The sequence below is a fragment of the Rhinolophus sinicus genome, chromosome 3 (assembly GCF_057876585.1).
Source record: "Rhinolophus sinicus isolate RSI-liver-muscle chromosome 3, RSI-T2T, whole genome shotgun sequence".
Lineage (NCBI taxonomy): Eukaryota > Metazoa > Chordata > Mammalia > Chiroptera > Rhinolophidae > Rhinolophus > Rhinolophus sinicus.
The window spans coordinates 100,006,546-100,028,175 of NC_142503.1; the positions used below are offsets into that span (position 1 = coordinate 100,006,546).

The window sequence follows — 21,630 nt, forward strand, 5'->3', positions numbered from 1 at the left end:
ATAATAAATCATTTATTATGTATCTCTTAAGTATCTCTTTTCATAAAATAAGGGCAATAACACCTGGTTGGATGGACCAAATGAACTAATATATGTGAAAGGGTCATGTCTTGCCCTCCTAGACAGAAATGTCATAACAAACAGGTTTTGAATGAGTACTACTCCTCTGTCTCCCCTACTCCAAGCACCAGTATTTTGATGTAATTAATATATATTTAGGGTTCACTCCTTAACTTGGAATATTTTGAAGAGAACAAAAGACATGAGAATGAATTCACACCAGAATGACATAGTTTACTGTACAATTAACATAAGCATAATCATTTATGATATACGATATTATATAATCATATATAATAGGGTTCTAATTCACGAAGAATTGGTGAAAATCCTTGGCCAACTGTGGTTTGGTTTAGTCCAGACACTTCTTTTCTGGGTTGTCCAAATTCTGTTGATCCTCTTCTGAAAATTCCATATTGTTCTTGTTTTCAACCTGTCCTGAGATACACTGTTTGCATTAAGCTCTTTTGTCTGGTTGCAAAACTAAACTTTGATCAAAGCCTTTACCAGTTGAAACTAATCATTACTTCTTTAATACATACCTTTGCTGTCAGACTTCACCTTGGCTCACTCTCTTCCTGAAATCTGAGTACCCTACATTCTCTGTCTCCTTATGGTAAATGAATGTTAAACATAGTTCCTTTTGGTGAAGAGATACTTCCAGAACTGATCTGCCCTGAAAATGGACCTCCACTACACAAACATTTGAGCAAAAGATACTGTTAGAAATCCTCCCTGACTAGAGTAACTCAGGATTTTATTAAACATTTCATATCCACTGATGTATGGAATATAAATGTCCTTTGAAAAGTTTAACTTCTGTGATAAACTGAGTTTACTTTATTATTTCTTGGTGATTTGTGTTTTAATTTTTAAAAGTCTTGAAATCATTTCAGTTTTGGCTCAAGGGCTATAAAATCTAGTCCTTCATAAGGAAAAACATTTGGGAAATCTTGAGCTGGGAGAGATGTTAGAAAAAAAGATGAGAAAACAAGGGGACTGCAACCCTACCTTAGTCTTATAGCTTCTTTAGCCATGCCTGAGAAGACCAAGAGAAAAATGAAAAGGCAAGAAACTGAAGCAGCCTCATAGTTACAGCTACTTACGGGTTATGGCGGTTTATATTTATAATGCTTTGTAACATCAAAATGTAATTTTTTGTAAAAAAAAAAAGGCAGTAATTAGAAAAATCAAATTGAATCACCTAAATTCTTTTGAGAAAAAGGTGTTACATAAATATCTCTCAATAAATAAAATGAATTATAAGCTAATTGGTAATACTTCCTTAGTTGTTTATATATAAAGACATTAAGGCTGTTCCCTGATTCTTAGCCTCAACATGGCACCATACCACACCATGGACCCCTACTTCTTGTCTTCCCCAGTGGTGCTAGGAGGCATAGAGATTCTTAGCATCTGGTCATTACTAAAAAAAAAAAAAAAATAGAAAAAAAAAATTGTGTGTTCAGCAATAAACTTTAATTAAAACAAAACAAAACAAAAAACCTTCTCTCTATTCAAACCTCTCTATTCAAATATAGCAGAAACAACATTTTTAATTCAAGAGTCTATGTTTACTATAGGGAGATTTAAAATAAGAACAATACGATAGAAAAGTACACTTCTATGAATCACTTTTCAAAGTTCATCAACATGATCCTCAGTCTCCTCCAAGACTTTTCTTAAAGAGATCCTAGGACTCATTTGAGGAGAATAATTGAAGGATTGGAAAAAACAAAGAACAACGAAAAAACCCCAGAAGAATGTTGACATATCCTATCACATTGTTTCTCAAATAATGGCACAGAGATTTAGGTGATACATCAATGGATATTTTAAATTTCAGGTATATATTTATTTTGATGGAAATTAGAACAAACATAATTAACATATAACAGTCAATTTCCATAAATAATATTTCCTAGGATAAGGCTAAAAATTAAGTTCCTTTAAAGAAAAATATTAAGTAAACACTGAATATGGTAAAATCTGCAAATGAAACATACAAATGACTAAAGTTTGAGAAATGTTTCTTTTCTGTTCATTTCAAGTTTATGTGACTGTCTACACTACATCATTGTCTTGATTAATCAATGTTTATGTAATTAAACATTTTTATACCATAAAACTTACAGGTGAATAATTACAAGTTATTGCCTACAGAATTTCTGGTCATTAAAAAACATTTTACATCAGATTTGAAACATGACATGAATTATTTTCACTATTTATAACCTCTCCTGGGAAGATAATAAGCTACGAGTTCAAGGTCTAAATTTGTTTTCTATGCATTAAATGTTTATTTAGATGCTTTCTCTCCACTATGAATAATTTGATATTGAATTGGATGAAAAGGTCTGACAAAAAATTTCCTACCTTTATATATTCACATGATTCCCCACCCCATGAGTTAGGTGCTACTAAGTGAAGGACTGTGACTTAAGGCGTTCTCACATTTATTGTATTCACATAATTTCTCCCGAGTATGGATCTTCCTATGTTGATTAAGGTGTGCACTCTGGCTGAAGGCTTTCTCACATTCGTTACATTTATAGGGTTTCTCTCCTGTATGAGTCCTCTCATGCTGATTAAGATGTGTCCTCTGGCTAAAGGCTTTCCCACAAAAACTGCATTCATAAGGTTTCTCTCCAGTATGAAGTCTATGATGTTCAGTAAGGGATGTGATACGGCTAAAAGCTTTACCACATTGATTACATTTATAGGGCTTTTCTCCAGTATGAATTCTTAGATGTTGAGTAAAGGATGAATGTTGGCGAAAGGCTTTCCCACATTCATTGCATATAAAAGGTTTTTCTCCTGTATGAATTCTCTGATGTTGAATAAGATGTATCCTCTGGCTGAATCTTTTCCCACATTCATCACACTTATAGGGCTTCTCTCCTGTAAGGACTATTTGAGGTTGAGTAAAAGATGAGTTGTGGCTGAAGGTTGTCCTACATTCACTGGGTTTCTCTTCCATATGAACATGATTAGTAAGAAGAATATGTTGACTGAAGATTTTTCCACACTCATTATATTCATAAGTATTTTCTCTTATATAGTTTCCCTGATAGTCAATCAATCCTGAATTATGTTTGATGCTATTTCCACATGTGTCTGAATTAAGGGGTATTTTAATTGAAGAAATTCTCTCATTCATAATAATGTTTGAGTTCATTTTATAGTTTTCCCCAAATCTATTACATTCAAGGCTTCTCTCCTGTGTGATCTTCTTTTGGGTGAAAGATACTTGTTCTAAATGTCTCTGCTGGTTTTCTTGGTTAAACTCTAACTGGTAATCAAAATCCCAGAGTCCTCCTAGGATGGAGTACCAGAAACTGTCTCCTGTTAGTCTCTCCATTATCATGTCATGGGTTTGATTGTCATCAGAAATATTCTGTTTTGGAGTTGATTTTTTTATTTCAGGTCTATTTTCCCCATCTAAAAGTAATTCACAACACACAAATACTTTGCAGTATCCTCTATGTTTTGAAAAAGACATTGTTGCATAATAAATTACCAAATGAAATTGACAGTAATGGGAGCAAGGCATTGAAGAGTTTTAAAATAATGTGGCCATGTAACAAGTGGAAAGACTATAAAAAAGATGACAAGAAGCAGTAGACTAGGGGAAATTTTAAAACTTGTGGTAATCATAAAGAGATAATCCAGGAGTATCCATGGTTAAAAAGGAAAAAAAAAAGGAAATGGACAGGAGAATAAAAAATATCAGAGAATGATCTGTGTTCAGAGGTGGGAGATACTAGAGGAAAGCCGGTATTTATCGAAGACAGGTCTCATCTGTAGACTATTCTATAGTAATGACAGCTACTTGTTTATTTAAAAAGTATTTCTTCCTATTTTTAATCTTTTGTTTAAAATAATAAAAATAACACCTGTTTATAGTAACACATTCAAATAATGTGGAAAAAAATAAGAATTCTACCCCTTAAAAGTAATCATTGTTAATAGTTTGGGACCTATCTTGCCAGGCTTTTCCTATGCTCACACAAATATAAATGTAAACCATATTTAGAACAAGCATGACTCATGGACTGTTATAAAAACAAAATTTCATTTCAGTCTCCTACTACTTTAAACTTTATTTAATGGGGCATTCTTCCTCTGCTTCTAGATGAAGATTTGGGCAAGTCACATGACTTTTCCTCTAATTCTTATATAACAGATACTCCTACTGTTACATTAAGTCATAAAGTCTCTATTCAGTAATTAAAATGTTAAGTCATACTATGTAATAGTCAAAACCCTAAAACTCCCCTCCCCTGGGTCCGTTACAGAGTCATATACCTTCTTCTCTGTCCCTGCCTGCGTCTTCCCTCACTCTACTTTCTTCTTGTAGACCCCTCCCCTGACTCTACTCTCTCCATTCTAGTCTTTTCTCCAACTCTATTCTCTTCTCTTTCCACTTAACTATTTCCCTGCTCACCTCTTCCATCACTCACTACTGTTGTTTAGTTCCATTCTAACAAGGGTTAAAGGGGAGGAGCTGTATGGAGGGGGAAAAAATAAGAGATAGGGCAATTTTTGTATGGCTGGTGGTTTCATATTCTCAGCTTAGCAAAGGGTTAAATAGACTCACTTTGGGGAACTTTTATGACTCTTGGCAGGCATTTGCTGGACCCTTCTCTCTTGTAATTTCCACAATCTAGATAAAGCATCTCTATTTTGGGTAGTCCCTTAGGACCAGCCCAGGACATAAATCCTACTGAACAAGATCCAAGATCATGCTGGCTGACTCATGAAAACACTCATGATACCTTCTCCCAAAAAAACTTGTACACTGCTCTTAACTCAACCGCTTCTCCTAGCTCATGACCAAAGTTATTTCATTAGTCAGCTGTTCTTGGGCCTTGGGCTGCTTTAGCTTTTTAGATTCACACACTAGTCTTGGTCTTCTAGCCACAGGGAATGTACTAGCATACCTCATTTTATTGTGCTCCATTTTATTGCACTTTGTTCCACTTTATTGTGCTTTTACAAACTGAAGGTTTGTGGCAACTTTACATCAGCCATGTCTATTGACACTATTTACTCACTTTGCATTTGTGTCATATTTTAGTAATTCTCACAATATTTCAAACTTTTCCATTATGTTTGTTATGGTGATCTGTAATCAGTGATCTTTGATGTTAAGATTGTAATTCTTTTGGGGTGCCATGAACTGCACTCACGTAAGAGTGAAATTAATCTGTTAAATGTGTGTGTTCTGACTGCTCTGACTGGCCCTCCCTTTATCTCTCTCCTTCTCCTTGGGGCGTCCTATTCCCTGAGAAACAATATTGAAATTAAGCCAATTAACAATTTAAGTGTTCAGGTGAAAGGAAGAGTTGTACATCTCCATCTTTGAATCACAAGCTAGAAATTATTAAGCTTAGTGAAGAAGGTATGTTGAAAGCTGAGATAGGCTGAAAGCTAGGCCTCTTGTGCCAAACAGTTAGCTAAGTTGTGAATGCAAAGGAAAAGTTCTTGAAGGAATGAAAAATGCTACTCCAGTGAACACATGAATAATAAGAAATTTTAGTAGTCTGGATAGAAGATCAAACCAGCCACAACATTCTCTTAAGTGGAAGACTAATCCAGAGCAAGGCCCTAACTCTCTTTGATTCTATGAAGGCCGTGAGAAGTGAGGAAGCTGCAGAAGAAAAGTTTGAAGCTAGCAGAGGTTGGTTCATGAGGCTTAAGGAAAGAAGCCATCCCCATAACATACAAGTGCAAGGTGAAGCAGCAAGTGCTGATGGAAGAGCTGCAGCAAGTTATCCACAAGGTCTAGTTAAGACAGTGCATGAAGGTGGCTAGAGTAAACAACAGATTTGCAGTGTAGATGAAACAGCCTTATATTGGAAGAAGATGCCATTTAGGGCTTTCATAGCTAGAGAGAAGTTAATACCCAGCTTCAAAGCTTCAAAGGACAGGCCCTCTTTTTATGGGCTTATGCAACTAGTGACTTTAAGTTGAAGCCAGTGCTCACTTACCATTTCAAAAATCCTAGGGCCCTTAAGAATTATGTGAAATCTACTCTGCCTATGCTATATAAATGGAAAAATGAAGTCTGGATTGCAGCACATCTGTTTACAACATGGTTTACTGAATATTTTAAGCCCACTATTGAGACCTACTGCTCAGAAAAAGATTCTTTTCAAAATATTACTGCTCATTGACAATGCACCTAGTCACCCAAAAACTCTGATGGAGATGTACAGCAAGATTAATGTTTTCATGCCTGCTAACACAACATCCATTCTGCAGCCCATGGACCAAGGACTAATTTCAAATTTCAAGTCTTATTTAAGAAGTACACCTCATAGGGCTATTGCTGCCACAGATGGTGATTCCTCTGATGGATCTGTGTAAAGTAATTTGAAAGCCTTCTGAAAACGATTCACAATTCTAGATGCTATTACAAACACTTGTGACTCATGGGAAGAAGTCAGCATATCAACATTAACAGGAGTTTGGACGAAGTTGATTCCAACCCTCATGGATGACTTTGAGGGGTTCAGGACTTCATTGGGGGGAGGGAGTAACTACAGATGTGGTGAAAATAGCAAGAGAACTAGAATTAGAAGTGGAACCTGAAGATGTGACTGAACTGCTGCAATCTCGAGATAAAACTAACAGATGAGAAGTTGCTTCTTATGGATAACAAATTAACTAGTTTCTTGAGATAGAATCTACTCCTGGTAAAGATGCTGTGAAGATTGTTGAAATGACAACAAAGGATTTTGACTATTACATAAACCTAGTTGATAAAGCAGCAACAGGGTTTGAGAGGGTTGACTCAAATTTTGAAAAAAGCTCTACGGTGGGTAAAATGTTATCAAAGAGCATTGCATGCTACAGAGAAATCATTCATGAAAGGAAGAGTCAATTGATGCAGCAAGCTTCATTTCTTACTTTAAGAAATTGCCACAGCTGCCCCAACCCTCAGTAACCACCACCCTGATCAGTCAGCAGCCATCAGTATGGAGGTAAGACCCTGCACCAGCAAAAAGATTATGACTCACTGGACTCCCAGATGATGGTTAACATTTTTAAGCAATAAAGTATTTTTTAATTTAGTACTTATGTTTTTTAGACATAATGCTATCGCACACTTAATAGACTACAGTATAATGTAAACATAACTTTTATATGCATTGGGACATACAAAATTTATTGTGACTCACTCTGTAGTGGTGGTCTGGAACTGAACCAGCAATATCTCTGAGGTATGCCTCTAAGGTTTATCAAAACTATAGGAGTGGTGCACTTGATTATTGTCCTAAAGAGGACATTTGACCGTAGGAGTACCATTAATAGTTATGCCAGGAACTGTTCTGGGGAAATTATATGGAACTATACCATAATAATGTTTTGTAGTTTGCTTTTTTTACTCACTGCATATTATGAACACATTTCCATTTCAATAATTTCCATATAATTTTAAGGCACTTGAAATTATCTAATTTATGGATGTAGTGTACCAAAGTATTTTTAATCAGTCCACATTTAGGTCACATTGAACTTACTGTTATCACAAACAGCACAGCAGAATAGTTTGTTGGCGGAACATAAATGTAAATTTTAAAAAGAAAAAAGTGTAAGTCATAAAATTGCGAAAAACAGATCAATATGCTCAAAGATGTACAAGAAGATACATAAACAGAACTTACTTTGGTCTAAAATTATACGTGGAAAAAAGAGATTTAGAAGATTTATTTTGAACCAACTTATCATTTCAACTGAATTATCAACTGGACCACTTTATTTTCAGCTCAAAAGCTTTTGTCTGCTCAGGGACTTGACTCTAAAATGTTTGAAATGATTGGCTGGAGCTCTGAAAACTGTCTTCCACATTCTCTTAGCATCCAAATCCATAGCTGCAGGCCTAGCTCCTGGAAGCACAGATAAGTATGGTGCTCTAGGCTCCTACTGCCTAGGAACAGAGTTCAAGGCAATCATTCCCTAAGGCCTAACTTCCAGAACTTTTGTTTCCTTGTAAACATGGCAGCCTGATCAACATGACTACGGCCACTTTTGTTGATTTCCTTCTCTTCATGGCTTGTCTGAATGAGGGAAAAGGGAAAACTTGCTGCTGGTTGACAGACTTGCCACCTACTTGCTACAGTCTGTGACTGTGCACAGACTGTACAGGTACTGCTCCCCCACTGTGGATACCCTCAAGGCACGTCAGATCTTCAATGACAGGGTTGCCTATCTATCTTCCAGTTGGCTGCCAGGGGACAGTATCTAGACTCCAGATTGAGACAATGATTTTTTTGGTCTTCAAAGCAGTTTTGAAGAACTTTAGTCATTTTTGCCCCAGCTTCTCACCTAACCTCAGTCCCCATGTTAGTAAGACATGACTGCAAGTGCCTTTCAGAGGAGGGTAGACACTGATGAGGGTGAGTACCCTAATCATGCCATGTACATGGGTACATGTAAAGATGCTGTGCACTCATTACCCACTATCTACTTCCTTCCTGGTTGGGCCTTACCTGTTGAGAAACCCAATCATTCACTGAAACCCCCAAGCCCCACTTTGTACCTGTGCCTATACCCCTATCAGATTTCACACCAACACCGCACACACCCCATTGTCTGAGATTACAGACAAAATTGATACTTGGGAAGAAAGTGTTTTCAGATATGGAAGCAGAAGAGCTTCTGAATACACTGCAAGAATGACATGCAATCTACCTTGTGCTCAATCATAAGTTAAATGAGTGTAATATCTGTGTCATAGCTACAGACTAAGGCACTGTAGCTTATATAGCTCATATAGCATCAGGATTCTATCATTCGTACAGGGGTCCTAAGGGTTCTTCATAAAGAAAAACGGGTTTTGCACAAAGTACCGTAGTCTCTCATGGTTGGTATTCGTCCCCACTGACTCCATTTTCTTCCCTGGATCAACTCTAGGAGTTATGGGTCTTTAATAAGATTAGATTTCTAGGGCACTTAGGACCTCTTTTGTACCGAAGAAGGGATACCTCATCTAGACAGGCTGTTGGTCAGTGTCAGCATATTGTGATGCCACTGGGCAACTTGGACAACGTCTTGCCGGGCCTTCTGCACTACTTACTGCACACCTCATCAAGTAGATACTTACCTGCTCAGCCCCACCTAATGCCTTCTGAACTGAATTACTCAGGAAGTAGGAAGGAAGAAAACAGAGGAAGTGTGAGACAGAGGAAAGAAGGAGTAAGAGAATGAAAGAATTAAGGAGAAAGGGAAGGAGGCAAACAAATTTTTAAAAATTTATCCTTTCTATTTGCAAGTGTTATGATATTTCTAGTTCTGTTTTGTTAACTTAAAAAATGTTTCATGATTTATAGTGGGTTATGATATTAATTTAGTAGAAATAAATGAATTAAAAAATGTAACAGAATAGACTAAAAGAGAATAGAAAATAGAGTTCATCAGACATAGCAATAAGGACAAATGTTATTTGGCAAAACTGTCTCAATTTTACAGCTTATCTTATGGGTTATAATAAATACACATTTCTTAATGAGAGTGTTAGTCATAAATAATGACTTTAGTAGAGGTTGACAAGCTTTTTCTGTAGAGTCATAATACATATTTCAGGTTTTGTGGGCCATACCTGTTATAGTGTGAAAGCAGCCATAAACAATATGTAAGAGAGTGTGGCCTGTTTCCATAAAACTTTATTTAAAAAACGTGACTCTAGACTACATTTTGTTCATTCAAAGGGTCTACAATACCAAAAACGGTATCTGGTCAGGGAGCCCCTTGATTAGGACATCCTTTTGCTGACTGGTGGTTCATCTTATACCAGCACTGTATGAAAGTGCTTTCTTCCCTATGGACTCATCAACAGTGTGTATTATCAAACTTTTGGACTTTCGCTAATCTGATAGGTGAGAAAATGTAACCTGGTATAGTTTCAGTTTGTGTTTCTCTTATCATGAGTGAGACTAAACATTTTTTATATGGTAAGGTATCTGAATTCATTTATCTAAGAACCATTCATATTTGTGTATTTTTCTATTGGGCTGTTGACCTCTTATTGATTTAGAGGAGCTTTTCATATATTAATGGGAGATTAGCTCTTTTGGTATAAGTTGCAAGTATTTCCCCTATTGCTATTTATCTTTTTATTTTGCTTATTATTCTACACCAGGCAGAATATGGGATTTGTACGTATTTAATGTATGAATTTTTTTTTTATGGCATCTAAATTTTGAATTATAGTCAGAAAAGACTTCTCCATTTTAAGGTTAGAAAAGATTTCCCCTGTGTTTTCTCTCAGGTCTCTTATGGTTTCATGCTTTACATTTAAAGTCTCTGATACCTTTGGAGTCTATCTTGGTTTAAGGGGTAAGTAAGCTCTGGATCCAATTTTCTCTCTTTCCAGGTGGCTACTCATTATTTATTAAAAGGTCTACATGTTTAATACCAGTTGTCTGAACGCCATTTATGAAGATTGCTACCTTTGCCTCCTAATTTGAAATAATTATATTTATCACGTCATGTCATATATGTCATATATGTCATATAACATATCATATCTTTATCATATACTAAACTCCTGTTTACTAATCTGGGTCTATTTCTGGATTTTCTGTTCTGTTCTGACTTGTTTTAATTCGTGAAATTTTACTGTATATTATCTATAGGGATAATCCCCTTATTGTTCTTCCTTTTAGAGTTTTCCTGATTACTTTGTTTTTGTTTTTTTTTCATATGAACTTTAGAATAAGCTTATCTAGAGCCTCCCAAAATCTTGTAGGCACTTTTTATGGGATAATCCTACATGCACAATAGAGAACTGACATCTTGGAATGTCCATTTAGTCAAGTCTATTTTTGTGTCTGTCAGAAGTGTCTTAAAGTTTTCCTCCTGCAGGTGTTGCACATTTCTTGTCAAAAGTTTATTTCTAGATGTTTTATCTTTTTATCTGCTATTGAATGGGACTCTTCTTTTCCATTTCATTTTCTAATGATAGTTGTTTGTGCATTTACCTTCATTGTACTTCAACAATCTACTTACCTGGCTAAACAGGTATACTCTGAACTTTGCTCCATATAAAAAACCTCAAACTCAGTGTCACACTTTCCTGCCCAATGAGTGGACTCATGCCCTTAGTCACATCCTGCTGGCTTTCTGACCTCCTCTAGACCTCCATTTCCTTGACTCTTTTGTTGTCTTGGTTTTCAGTCCTCTTTAGACCTTACTTTACTTCTTGAATTTAACTCTCACAGTTTTCCTCCTTTAGTTCCACTGGTCGAACAGCCCTCAACCTAGGCTCTACAAACTTCTTCCAATGATGAATATAACAGGAGAAATGGCATACCCATGGAAATTAGAAACCACATATGTATAGGGCAAAATCTCTTTTGGCCCTCAAAGCTGCTCAGTAATCCCTTTACTATTCTTTGGTCATCTTCCTTTGACCTATAGCAAGTGCTTCTCAAATTCTCTACTTGGCCTTCCAATTCCTTTACATTCAACGGAGGACCTTGTCTCCTTTTTTTACCAAGGAAACAAAAATCACCATGCATGAACTCCTTCAAATCTTCCATGAACAAATTTACTTATGTACAAAATCACCCTAATCTCTCCAATTCAAATCCTGTTTCTTCTAGAACCTTGATCCATCTTCTGTATCTAGTTTACTTACCCTCTCTACTGAATCCTTCCCTTCAGCCATTATAAGCATGCTAAAATCATTCCTGCTTAGAACAATCTTTTTTTTTTTTTAAAGCTTGTACGAGTTTATTTGAGCCAAACTGACGACAATTGCCAGGAAGCAAAATCTTAACAAATTGAGAAAATGCTCTGCAAAATGGTGGTTTGCAGCTTATTTTATACATGGAATCAAAGGAGGAGGGTTACATGAAATCCATTGGTGGTAGATTAAGGGGGTGGGAGAAAGCAAAGCAAGGAAATCTTCAGGATTGGATAAAAGTAAATTGGAAGGGCAGGTACTTCTTTTACATAGGTGGGTGCAGGACAGTTAATAGTTCACATAGAGATGTTAATCAAGGGACAGAAATAATAACGAGGGATTCTGTACTTTCCTGCTCTGGTCCAGAAAAGGGGATTCTGGCATTCTAAGGATGTCATCTTAGGTGCAAAAAGACAACAGACAGGCCCACTTAAGGTGAAGATTGACTTTAGGAAGGAAGCTTCAGGCTAAAGATGTTGACTTCCTGCCATGGCGCACCTTAGTTATAATTTTTTTTTTATGTTCACGCCATCTTATGTGGTTATTTTCAGTCTCCTGACCTTGTCAGGTTTAACCTGTGGCTCCCTTTCCATCCTCAGTTTCCCCTTTTGGTCATAAATCAATCTGAAGGATGCATTGATGACCAACCTTTTGGTTGGATAGTGTGGTCCCACGGTGATAGGAAGGTTCATTGCTAGGAAGTCTTAGTGTCAGCATTTGTCATGCTGAATGAACCTTATATGGCAGTCAAGGCCAAATTTAGAATAATCCTCTTTTTTAAATCTATTTTTTATTTTTTTATTGGGGAATATTGGGGAATAGTGTGTTTCTCCAGGGTCCATGAGCTCCAAGTCGTTGTCCTTCAATCTAGTTGTGGAGGGCGCAGCTCAGCTCCAAGTCCAGTCACCGTGTCAATGTTTAGTTGCAGAGGGTGCAGCCCACCATCCCATGCAGGAATTGAACCAGCAACCGTGTTGTTGAGAGGTCACACTCTAACCAACTGAGCCATCCGGCCGGCTGCCTCTCTGGAAGCTCAGCGGCAGCTCGTTGTCTTCAATCTAGTTGTAGAACAATCCTCTTAGGTACTACTTTCTTATTCTAGCAAATATCCTCTTTACTGTCTCCCCTTCTCATTCCTGCTTCTTGTAAAGGGTACTGTACACTTACTAGTTCTACTTCCTTATCGCTGTTCACTCAATGTACAAATTGATTGTTCTTCTAATTACTGTCCTGTAATTTATCTTGTTAAATATAATTACTAACCTCTTTGCTAGAAATCCATTGGATGCTTTCTAGGTCTCATCTTAGCTAGGAAGAGATTTCTAGATAAACAGACATCAGCAGATGTCAATAATAATGAGGCAAGCAGAACCCCACAGAGCATACCAGAATTAGGTCACAAAAGCCAGATCATTCTATTTCAGTCCTTCCATCAACGGAAATGTTTTACCACATCCTCATAAGCGGAACCACTATGTCTCACAAGATAATGCAAAAATGCAAAAGTCTCGTTGGAGGAGATTGCTAGCCTGCTTGTCTCTGACAAGGAAGATATGGAAAAAAATCACCTGTTCAAGTTGATCTATGAACCAAGAGCCATGGGTATCCACATATAAATGCATAATGATGTCTGGAAATTTTCTTAAGTCAGCAATTACTTTCTCTAGTTGAGGGTCTGTGGGTAGGGACATAATGGGAGACAGTGTGGATCCTACACATGGCAGCATATGAAACCATGGGAAAGAATAACTCTGCCTTCTGCGGTAGATGGCAATTTCCTGGCAATTTACCTGAGAAGGGAGTTTTTCATTTTATTTCTTTGGTTTCAGGGTCCATTTTATTTCTAGGGTCCAGGGTATGGAGATTCACAGAAATAAAGTCACCCACTGTTGTTAGGGAAAGTGCTAGGTTCTTGACAAAATGTTTTAATTACCAGCCTGTACTCACTGAGTGCCAGCACTGGTCAGGCCAAAATTCATATTCAATGAGGCTGAAATAGGAACAAAGTTTCCTGTCCAAGATAACCTAGAGCACTAAAAGCAAGGAGGACACAGCCAAGTCAAAGTCAAAATGAAAAGGCTGAAGTTTGAATGACACAAAACCATGTACAAATGATGAAACAAGGTTCCAGACCAAAGAATCAGAGTAGAAAACTAGATAGAGATGGGGTAGGTTAGCTTAGCTTAATGGACAAGAGTGGAAAATAGTATACATTAGCAGTCAACTATTTGCTCATATAACCCAAGTAGGAGCTATGCCAATGAAGCAAACTAAGGAGGGTTTTTTGTTCATTTGTTTGCTTTTTTTTTTTGGTCAAGAAGGCTCATATTTAGTGAGATGTTTTAAAGAAAGGAGTATAAAGTCAACAAATCCAGATTTTGAAACACAGTACTTAATTAAAATAAAAACATGACATTCAAAAACCAAAATATAATCTAAAATCTGGAAAAAGAATGTAGGCAAAATACTTATAGACTAGAAATGTAGAAATGGGAAAATGACTTAAAAGCATTGTACTATAGAATGAAACACAAAGTCCATAAGAAGACACACCTTTAGAAGAATGTGTCTTCTAAAGGAGGGAGAGAAGGTAGTAAAAGGAGCAGGTAAGTGTAATGCTGAGCGAAATAAGTGAGACAGAAAAAGCAGAGAACCATGTGATTTCACTGATATGTGGTATATAAACCAAAAACAACAAAAGAACAAGACAAACAAATGAGAAACAGAAACTCATAGACACAGACTATTTTAGTGGTTACCAGAGGGTAAGGGGGGTAAGGGGTTGGGGGTGGGAGATGAGGGTAAGGGGGATCAAATATATGGTGATGGAAGGAGAACTGACTCTGGGTGGTGAACACACAATGGGATTTATAGATGATGTAATACAGAATTGTACACCTGAAATCTATGCAATTTTACTAACAATTGTCACCCCAATAAATTTAAAAAATAAATTAAAAAAAGAAAAAGATATAGAAAAGGCTGGAAAAAGCAAGAAGAGAATGCATCACAAGCCAGGGTAGAAGAAAATTTCAAAAGAGTAAAGTCAACACAGTCAAATACAAGATCATAGGAGACACAGCAGTGTTTTTTTTTTTAGCCACTAGATGTGACTGGAAGGAGGTTAGTGCTAATCTCCAAGAAAATTTTAGTAACGTCAGCAGGATAGGTCATATTACAAAAGTGAGTGAGAGACAATCAATCAGCACTGTGGATTTCAGCCAAGTTTAAAGAGTTTGATAATAAAAGGAAAAAGAAAAATGAAAAGTAGGTAAAAATGGCAGAGGATATTTGATATTGAAAAGAAATATTTAAAGAATACTGAGAATGTATGAATAAAAAAAAAAGGAAGGAAAATGCTATGTGGAGATTTGCAACATCAAGGTATTTATGGACATTCAAATTAATACTTCACTATGTAACATTACTAACAATTGTCACCCCAATAAACTTTAATTTAAAAAAAACAAAAAAACAAATTAATACTTCAAAATAACTTGTATTATGTAAATTTTTAAATAAGTATATATAATATGTTTAATCAGAAAAAAATGAGAGCCACTTCCACTTTGGAAAAAAGTCAAATATGAACTAAATTTTTAAAAAGTCCTCAGTATTCTTTAAATCCCAGAGGGAAATATTTGGAGCACAATCAGGTGAGTATTTCAAAAGTGACTATTTCCCTTCACTCAGTAGCAAATGCTAAAAGACTTGCTTCTCACCTGGATGAATATCCAGTGGGCTATCTCTTTCCATCATCCACTGCTCTTCTTGCTCCAATTGAGTGATCACCTCTGGCTTATAAAGTTGATGCCCTATTCATAGGAAAAATGTATTTCAGAAATTTATACTGAGAACGAAAACTTCTTTCAGAACTCATTTCCAACTTTTTGAGTCTTTAAGGGCCTCTGATTTGGAAAGGGGAGGCTTCAGAGGGAGAAGAATAAAGCTACCCGTCTCAAACTCAACAAAGACTTTACCTGAGGAGAAAAAGCAGAAAACAAAGGTCTCTGTCTATGAAACTGATTATCATTCTTTTTTCCTGGCCTGAACTATATTCACAAAGGCATTGGAAGTTTTCACTACTTGAGAAAATAGTCACCCCTTGTCTACGGTTTCACCTACAGTGGTTTTAGTTACCTGTGGTCAACCACGGTCCAAAAATATTAACTGGAAAATTCCAGAAATAAACAATTCATAAGTTTTAAACTGTGAGCTGTTCTGAGTACTGTGATGAAATCTTGTGCCATCCGGCTCTGTCCTGCTGGGGACATGAATCATCCCTGCGTCCAGCATATCAACTGTAAATAATGTGCACCCCTTAGTCACCCAGTAGCCATCCGGTTATTAGATGGTATCTACCGTAACAACGGTACCACAGTGCTTGTGGTTAACTAACCCTTGTTTTACTTAATAATGGCCTCAAAGTGTAAGAGTAGTGATGCTGGCAATTCAGGTATGCCAAATAGAAGCCATAAAGTGCTTCTTTAAGTGAAAAGGTGAAAGTTCTCAACTTGATAAGGAAAGAAAAAAATTATATGCTGAGGTTGCTTAGATCTATGGTTAAGAACACATCAATCATGAAATTGTGAAGGAAAAAAGTTCTTGCTAGTTTTGCTGTTGCACCTCAAACTGCAAGTTACGGCTACACTGTACGATAAATGCCTAGTTAAGAGGGAAAAGGGCATTAAACTTTATAATAGGTGCATAGGAACAGGAAAAAACACAGTACATGTAGGGTTCAGTACTCTCTGTGGTTTTAGGCATCCCCTGGGGTGTTGGCCCATATCCTTGCAGATAAGGGGGGATGACTGTAAGCCCATTAGAATGGTTTCTAGTCTTACAGGGACACCATCCTCACCCAGTGTGACCAGATTTCTGTAGTTTTCCAGCATCACATCTCGGTAGAGGTTCTTTTGAGCAGGGTAGAGCTGGTCCCACTCCTCTCTGGTGAAGTTCACAGCCACATCCTGGAATGTCAGTGATTCCTGAAACATCAAGTACATCCCTGCTCAGCCAGGAACCATTTCTTCCTGGGGCCTTAGGGGACAGGGCAAAAACATAGCAGTAGACAAAGGTTAGGAGGTCTAAGCCATTGTGCTGAGAGTCTTCAGGGCTCTCAGTAATCCAGCTCAAGATTTTTGAAACAATAATTAGTGTCTGTCTTTCTATCATCTTTCAAGATATATATATATAAAACATGAAATAATGCTTTTAAGTTTTTTAGAATTTACGGCACACTTGAAAACACGTCTCTCAACCATAGCTCACACCCAACTGCACCAAAGAAGTTGAAACTTGTCACACACTGTTATGTGTCATGCTGCTTCCCATATTGAAGATCCCTGCCTTTCCATTGGATGGCACTCGGCAGCAGAATTCACCATATATTTTGATCACAACGGAAAGGCTCTGTGTCACACATCGCTTCTGGTATATGGCAATTTCTATCAAATAAAAACATTACGGTGTGTCCTCATCCACCTTATTCACTGGGTCTGGCACAAGTGAAGAGCAACTTTTGTCTCTTCCCCAAAGTCAAAATGATTGAGGACATCGAAGCAGCCATTGTGTTAAAACCGTATTAAAATTGCACTAATGGTAATCACTTTGAGCACCTCTTATAATTGCAGAAGTCAAATGTGACTTGTATTCATCTTTTGTTATTGGTATATATTAAGTATTACAATTTCAATAGTTTTTTCCTTTCTTAAAATGTGTATATATTTTTTTGGCACCCTGTGTGTATGTATGTGTACATACATACACACACATCCCCCTCCCCCTGCTCCTTTATTACCCAACAACCCCTCCCCAATACAACCCATTTCATGGGTACAATAACTCCTCAATTCTTCAGAATGAGTAGAGTGTGGTATTCCAAATAAGTGTTCTTTCCCATAAGTTAAGATTCAATATTTAAGTATAGTACTGGCATTTTCTTTAAATTAATTTGCATGCTTTGGTAACACACCTTTCTAAAATATAATTCAGTGATGAAGGCAATTTAGAGATGAGTCACTGAGGCTAGAAGAAATTAAATAACTTATCCAAGGACATACAGCTAGTAATTAGCAGGAACAGAATTTCATCTTAGATCTTATTCTAAAGCAGGGGTGTCCAAACTGCAGCCCACGGGCCAACTGCATCCTGCAATCCATTTTTAATTGGCCCAAAAATATATTTAGTTTACTTAAATAAACCAGGTGAGGCAATACGTACTACACCTCGAGTGAGTGGCCCGGCTGTTTGTGTATTTTACCGCATATGGCCCTTGGTAAAAAACGTTGAAAAAAGTTTGGACACCCCTGTTCTAAAGCCTATGCTCTTTCCATCATACCACAAAGACGTCTTTTCTGCTTTCGTAATATCTTCCCTTGGGATGATTTTTATTTCTAATTTCCATTCAACTTTTCCCATGCTTCTTAAGTGAAGCACCAGGATGAGGAAAATTATGAATTATAGTTTACATTCTTTAATATCCATATATGTAGTTCTTTTTGACTGCTTTAATCAGTACTGTGCCTACAGTTACTGCTTCCTTCTATACCTTCTACTGATGATCTTGCTTGCACTTGGTTACCTGTTGCTTGTTTTTCCTTTTTTCTTCTTTTTTTCATATCCATATTTGAATTCTGTTTTTAGGCAGATAATATATTAATATGGTTTAGAAACAAAAACATATTAAAAAGATTTAGTAAAAATCTCTACCAGGCTTCTTTCCTCTCTGTCCAGGTTCTATTCCCAATAACTTATTATTGGGATTATTCCTTAGTTTTTAGTGTATTTTCCAAAATTATTCTTTGTGCAAATACGAATATGGATTCTTATTTCCTCCCACTTTTTTTTTTTTTTTTACCTCAAAGATAACATATTTTATACACTGCTTTTTAAATTAACAATTAATGCTGGAAATCTTTCCATCTTAGACATATTAGGATATAGAGAGCTACGTCATTATTGTTTTTAAATTAAAAATTTTTTTTACATGATTTCAGATTAAAGAAAAATTGCAAGAATAAAAGAAATTCTTTCCTCTCCTCTCCCTTTTACTCTCTCTCTATAATTTTTCTGGACCACTTAAGAGTAAGTTGCAGACATGATACCCCTTTATGCTTAAAAATTTAGTGTTTATTTCCTAAAAAACAAGGAATTCTCTTACATAATAGCAGTGCAATGATCAAAATTAGGAAATTAATACTGATACAGTACTCTTGTCTAACCTACATAATTATTCAGATTTCACCAAATGTCCTAATAATGTCTTTCATAACAAAAGAAAATTCAAGATCATGCACTCCATTTGGTTTTCTTGTATTTTTTGTCTCCTTTAATCTGCAATGATTCCTGAGCCTTTCTTTGTACACTGACATTTTGAAAAGTACAGGCTAGTTATCTTGAGAATAACCTAAATTTGGTCTTGCCTAGTTTCTCCACCTGAGTAGATTCACACAATGCACATCTGGCAGGAAAAGTACAGAAGAGATGCAGGGTTCTTCTCAGTGAATCAAACAGGAGGCTCACATTGTTGACGAGTTTCATTACTGGCCTGCAATGTTAACTTTGATAACCTGGTTAAGGTGGTTATCTACCAGTAATTTCCACTAGAAAATTACTATCTTACCCTGTAATTAATAAGTGTCTTGTGGGGGAGATACTTTGAGACTATGTAAATATTAATATCTTGTTCCTCCTCAAACTTTCATCTACTGGTTTTAGCACCCACTGGTAATTCTTGCCTGAATCAATGGTAATTATGATGGTTACTAAACAGTGCTTTTCTAATTCCATCATTCTTTGTATATTGTTAGTTGGCTTTCTACTGTCCTGAAAATATTTCCCTTCTCATTCATTCATCAATTTATATCAAATGGATTTATTTATTTTATTTAATAAATTATAATCATCTACTACCACTATTTTAATGCTTAGATTGTCCTAGATTTAGCTATTGGGAGCCCTTTCAGACTTACTTCTGTGACCTTTTGACATGTCCCTATCATTCTTTGAGCATTTCTTTACTTCTGGGGACAGAAAATGTTCTTTAAAGAAAGGTTCATCTTGTGTTTTCCTGCCCCAAGCCTGGAGTCAGCCATTTCTCCAATGATCCCTGGTTCCATTTAATGGTCAAATACTGAGTGTCTCTGCTTCCAACCAGAGTACCACAGGGTTGCAGTGTGTCGTGTTCTGCTCTGCTGATGTAGTACTGAGCGGCTATGTCTCAGTTTTTTTTAAATGTAGAATTTCAGAACCCAGATTTGGGCGCTAGGTGTGTCCAATGCTACTGGAGTATGATTGCTTCCAAGCCCTCTCAGTGGCTGTATCTGGAAGGTATGTATATAATAATATATGTATATAACATAAAGTTAACACACACAAAATTCTATGTATAACTATATGTATTAAAACTATATGGAGGTTAGGAGGTCTAAGCCTTTGTGCTGAGAATCTTCAGGGCTCTGAGTAATCCAGGTCAAAAATTTTAAAACAACAATTAGTACTTTCTATCATCTTTCAAGACAGATATAAAACATGCATTAAAAAGTACTTGCTTCTGAGGTTTTCACAATTTGTTCCAGGGAAAAGCTCTCATATCATCTAAAGAATTAAAAATATATATAGAAAAGATGTCACTGGAGAGGTGACATTTGAGAAAGGATTTGAAAAGTTAACAGTACAAAGGTCCAAGGCAATAGTGTGTGAGGCCTGTTCAAGGGAGGAGAATGAGCCCAGGGTGGCTAGAGTGGCGTGAGCAAGGGGGAGAGATAATGATAAAGTAGGAAAGGTGACAGGCTCAGATGCTAGATTCTGTAAGACTGTTTAGGCATCATAAGGACTTTGGCTGTTACTCTGAGTGAAACGGGAGCCACATATTTTGAGCAGAGGAGTGACATGGTCTTATTTATCATTACCCTGCCCTTTCCTGGGCTACCTTTTTTTGAAATCATCTTTTTTTCTTCCTTTGCCTTTACCCCTCTTGCTAATATCTGCTGTTTCCCAAACCAAAGCTCTCGAACTCACCTATTTTTCTCCATCTTCTAGTTTTAAGCCATCATTTTCTATCATCTAGAATACTCAACAGCTTCCTAAGTGGTTCTCTCCCCTTCCCATTCTTACCTTGCATAAATTCACTTACTACACAGCACGCACTAGGATGGCTTTTTCATCCTGCCTGAATTCTCTCAAAGTCTTTTCACTGCACTTAGAATGAAACTCATACTTTTTATGGCCACAAGGCACTGCATACTCAGTCTGTGTATGCTTCTCCAAGCTTATGAGGACAGAAAAGGGGCCACAGGTTAAACCTGACAAGGTCAGGAGACTGAAAATAACCACATAAGATGGCGTGAACATAAAAAATTCATAACTAAGGTGGGCCATTGCGGGAAGTCACATCTTTAGCCTGACGCTTCCTTCATAAAGTCAATCTTCACCTAAGTGAGACTTTTTATTGTTTTTTTGCACCTAAGATGACATCCTTGGAATACCAGTAGTCCTTTTTTCCAGACAAGAGCAGGAAAATACAGAATCCCTCATTATTATTCTTGTCCCTTGGTTAATATCTCTATGTGAACTATTAACTATCCTGCACCCACCTGTGTGAAAGAAGTACCTGTCTCTCCAATTCACTTTTATGCAATCCCAGAGATTTCTCTGCTTTGCTTTCTCCCATCCCCTTACTCTACCACCAGTGGATTTCATGTAAACCCTCTTCTGTTTCTATGTATAAAATAAGCTTCAAACCACCATTTTGTGGAGCATTTCCTCAGTCCCTTGAGATTTTGCTTCCCAGCAATTGTCGTCAGTTTGGCTCTGATAAACTCTTAGCATTCTCTTAGGCTGGATATTTTTCGTTGACACTTACCTCTAGTCAC

General features: G+C 36.7%; 1 protein-coding gene across 4 annotated transcripts in view; it reads right to left on the bottom strand.

The window, feature by feature from the left end:
- Window positions 1–273: 273 nt before the first annotated feature.
- ZNF713 (zinc finger protein 713) overlaps window positions 274–21,630 on the bottom strand; it is a 45,620-nt gene continuing 24,263 nt past the window's right edge. For 2 of the 4 annotated variants that reach the window (XM_074328520.2, XM_019719091.3), the window contains exons 2-4: window positions 16,617–16,795; window positions 15,478–15,570; window positions 274–3,501 (exon numbers count right to left, since the gene is read on the bottom strand). In XM_074328520.2, the coding sequence (XP_074184621.1) occupies window positions 2,471–3,501; window positions 15,478–15,570; window positions 16,617–16,761 (1,269 nt within the window). In that variant the 5' untranslated portion in view covers window positions 16,762–16,795 and the 3' untranslated portion in view covers window positions 274–2,470. The remainder of the gene's footprint in view (window positions 3,502–15,477; window positions 15,571–16,616; window positions 16,796–21,630) is intronic. The other 2 variants (XM_074328518.2, XM_074328519.2) reach the window with 1 other exon arrangement.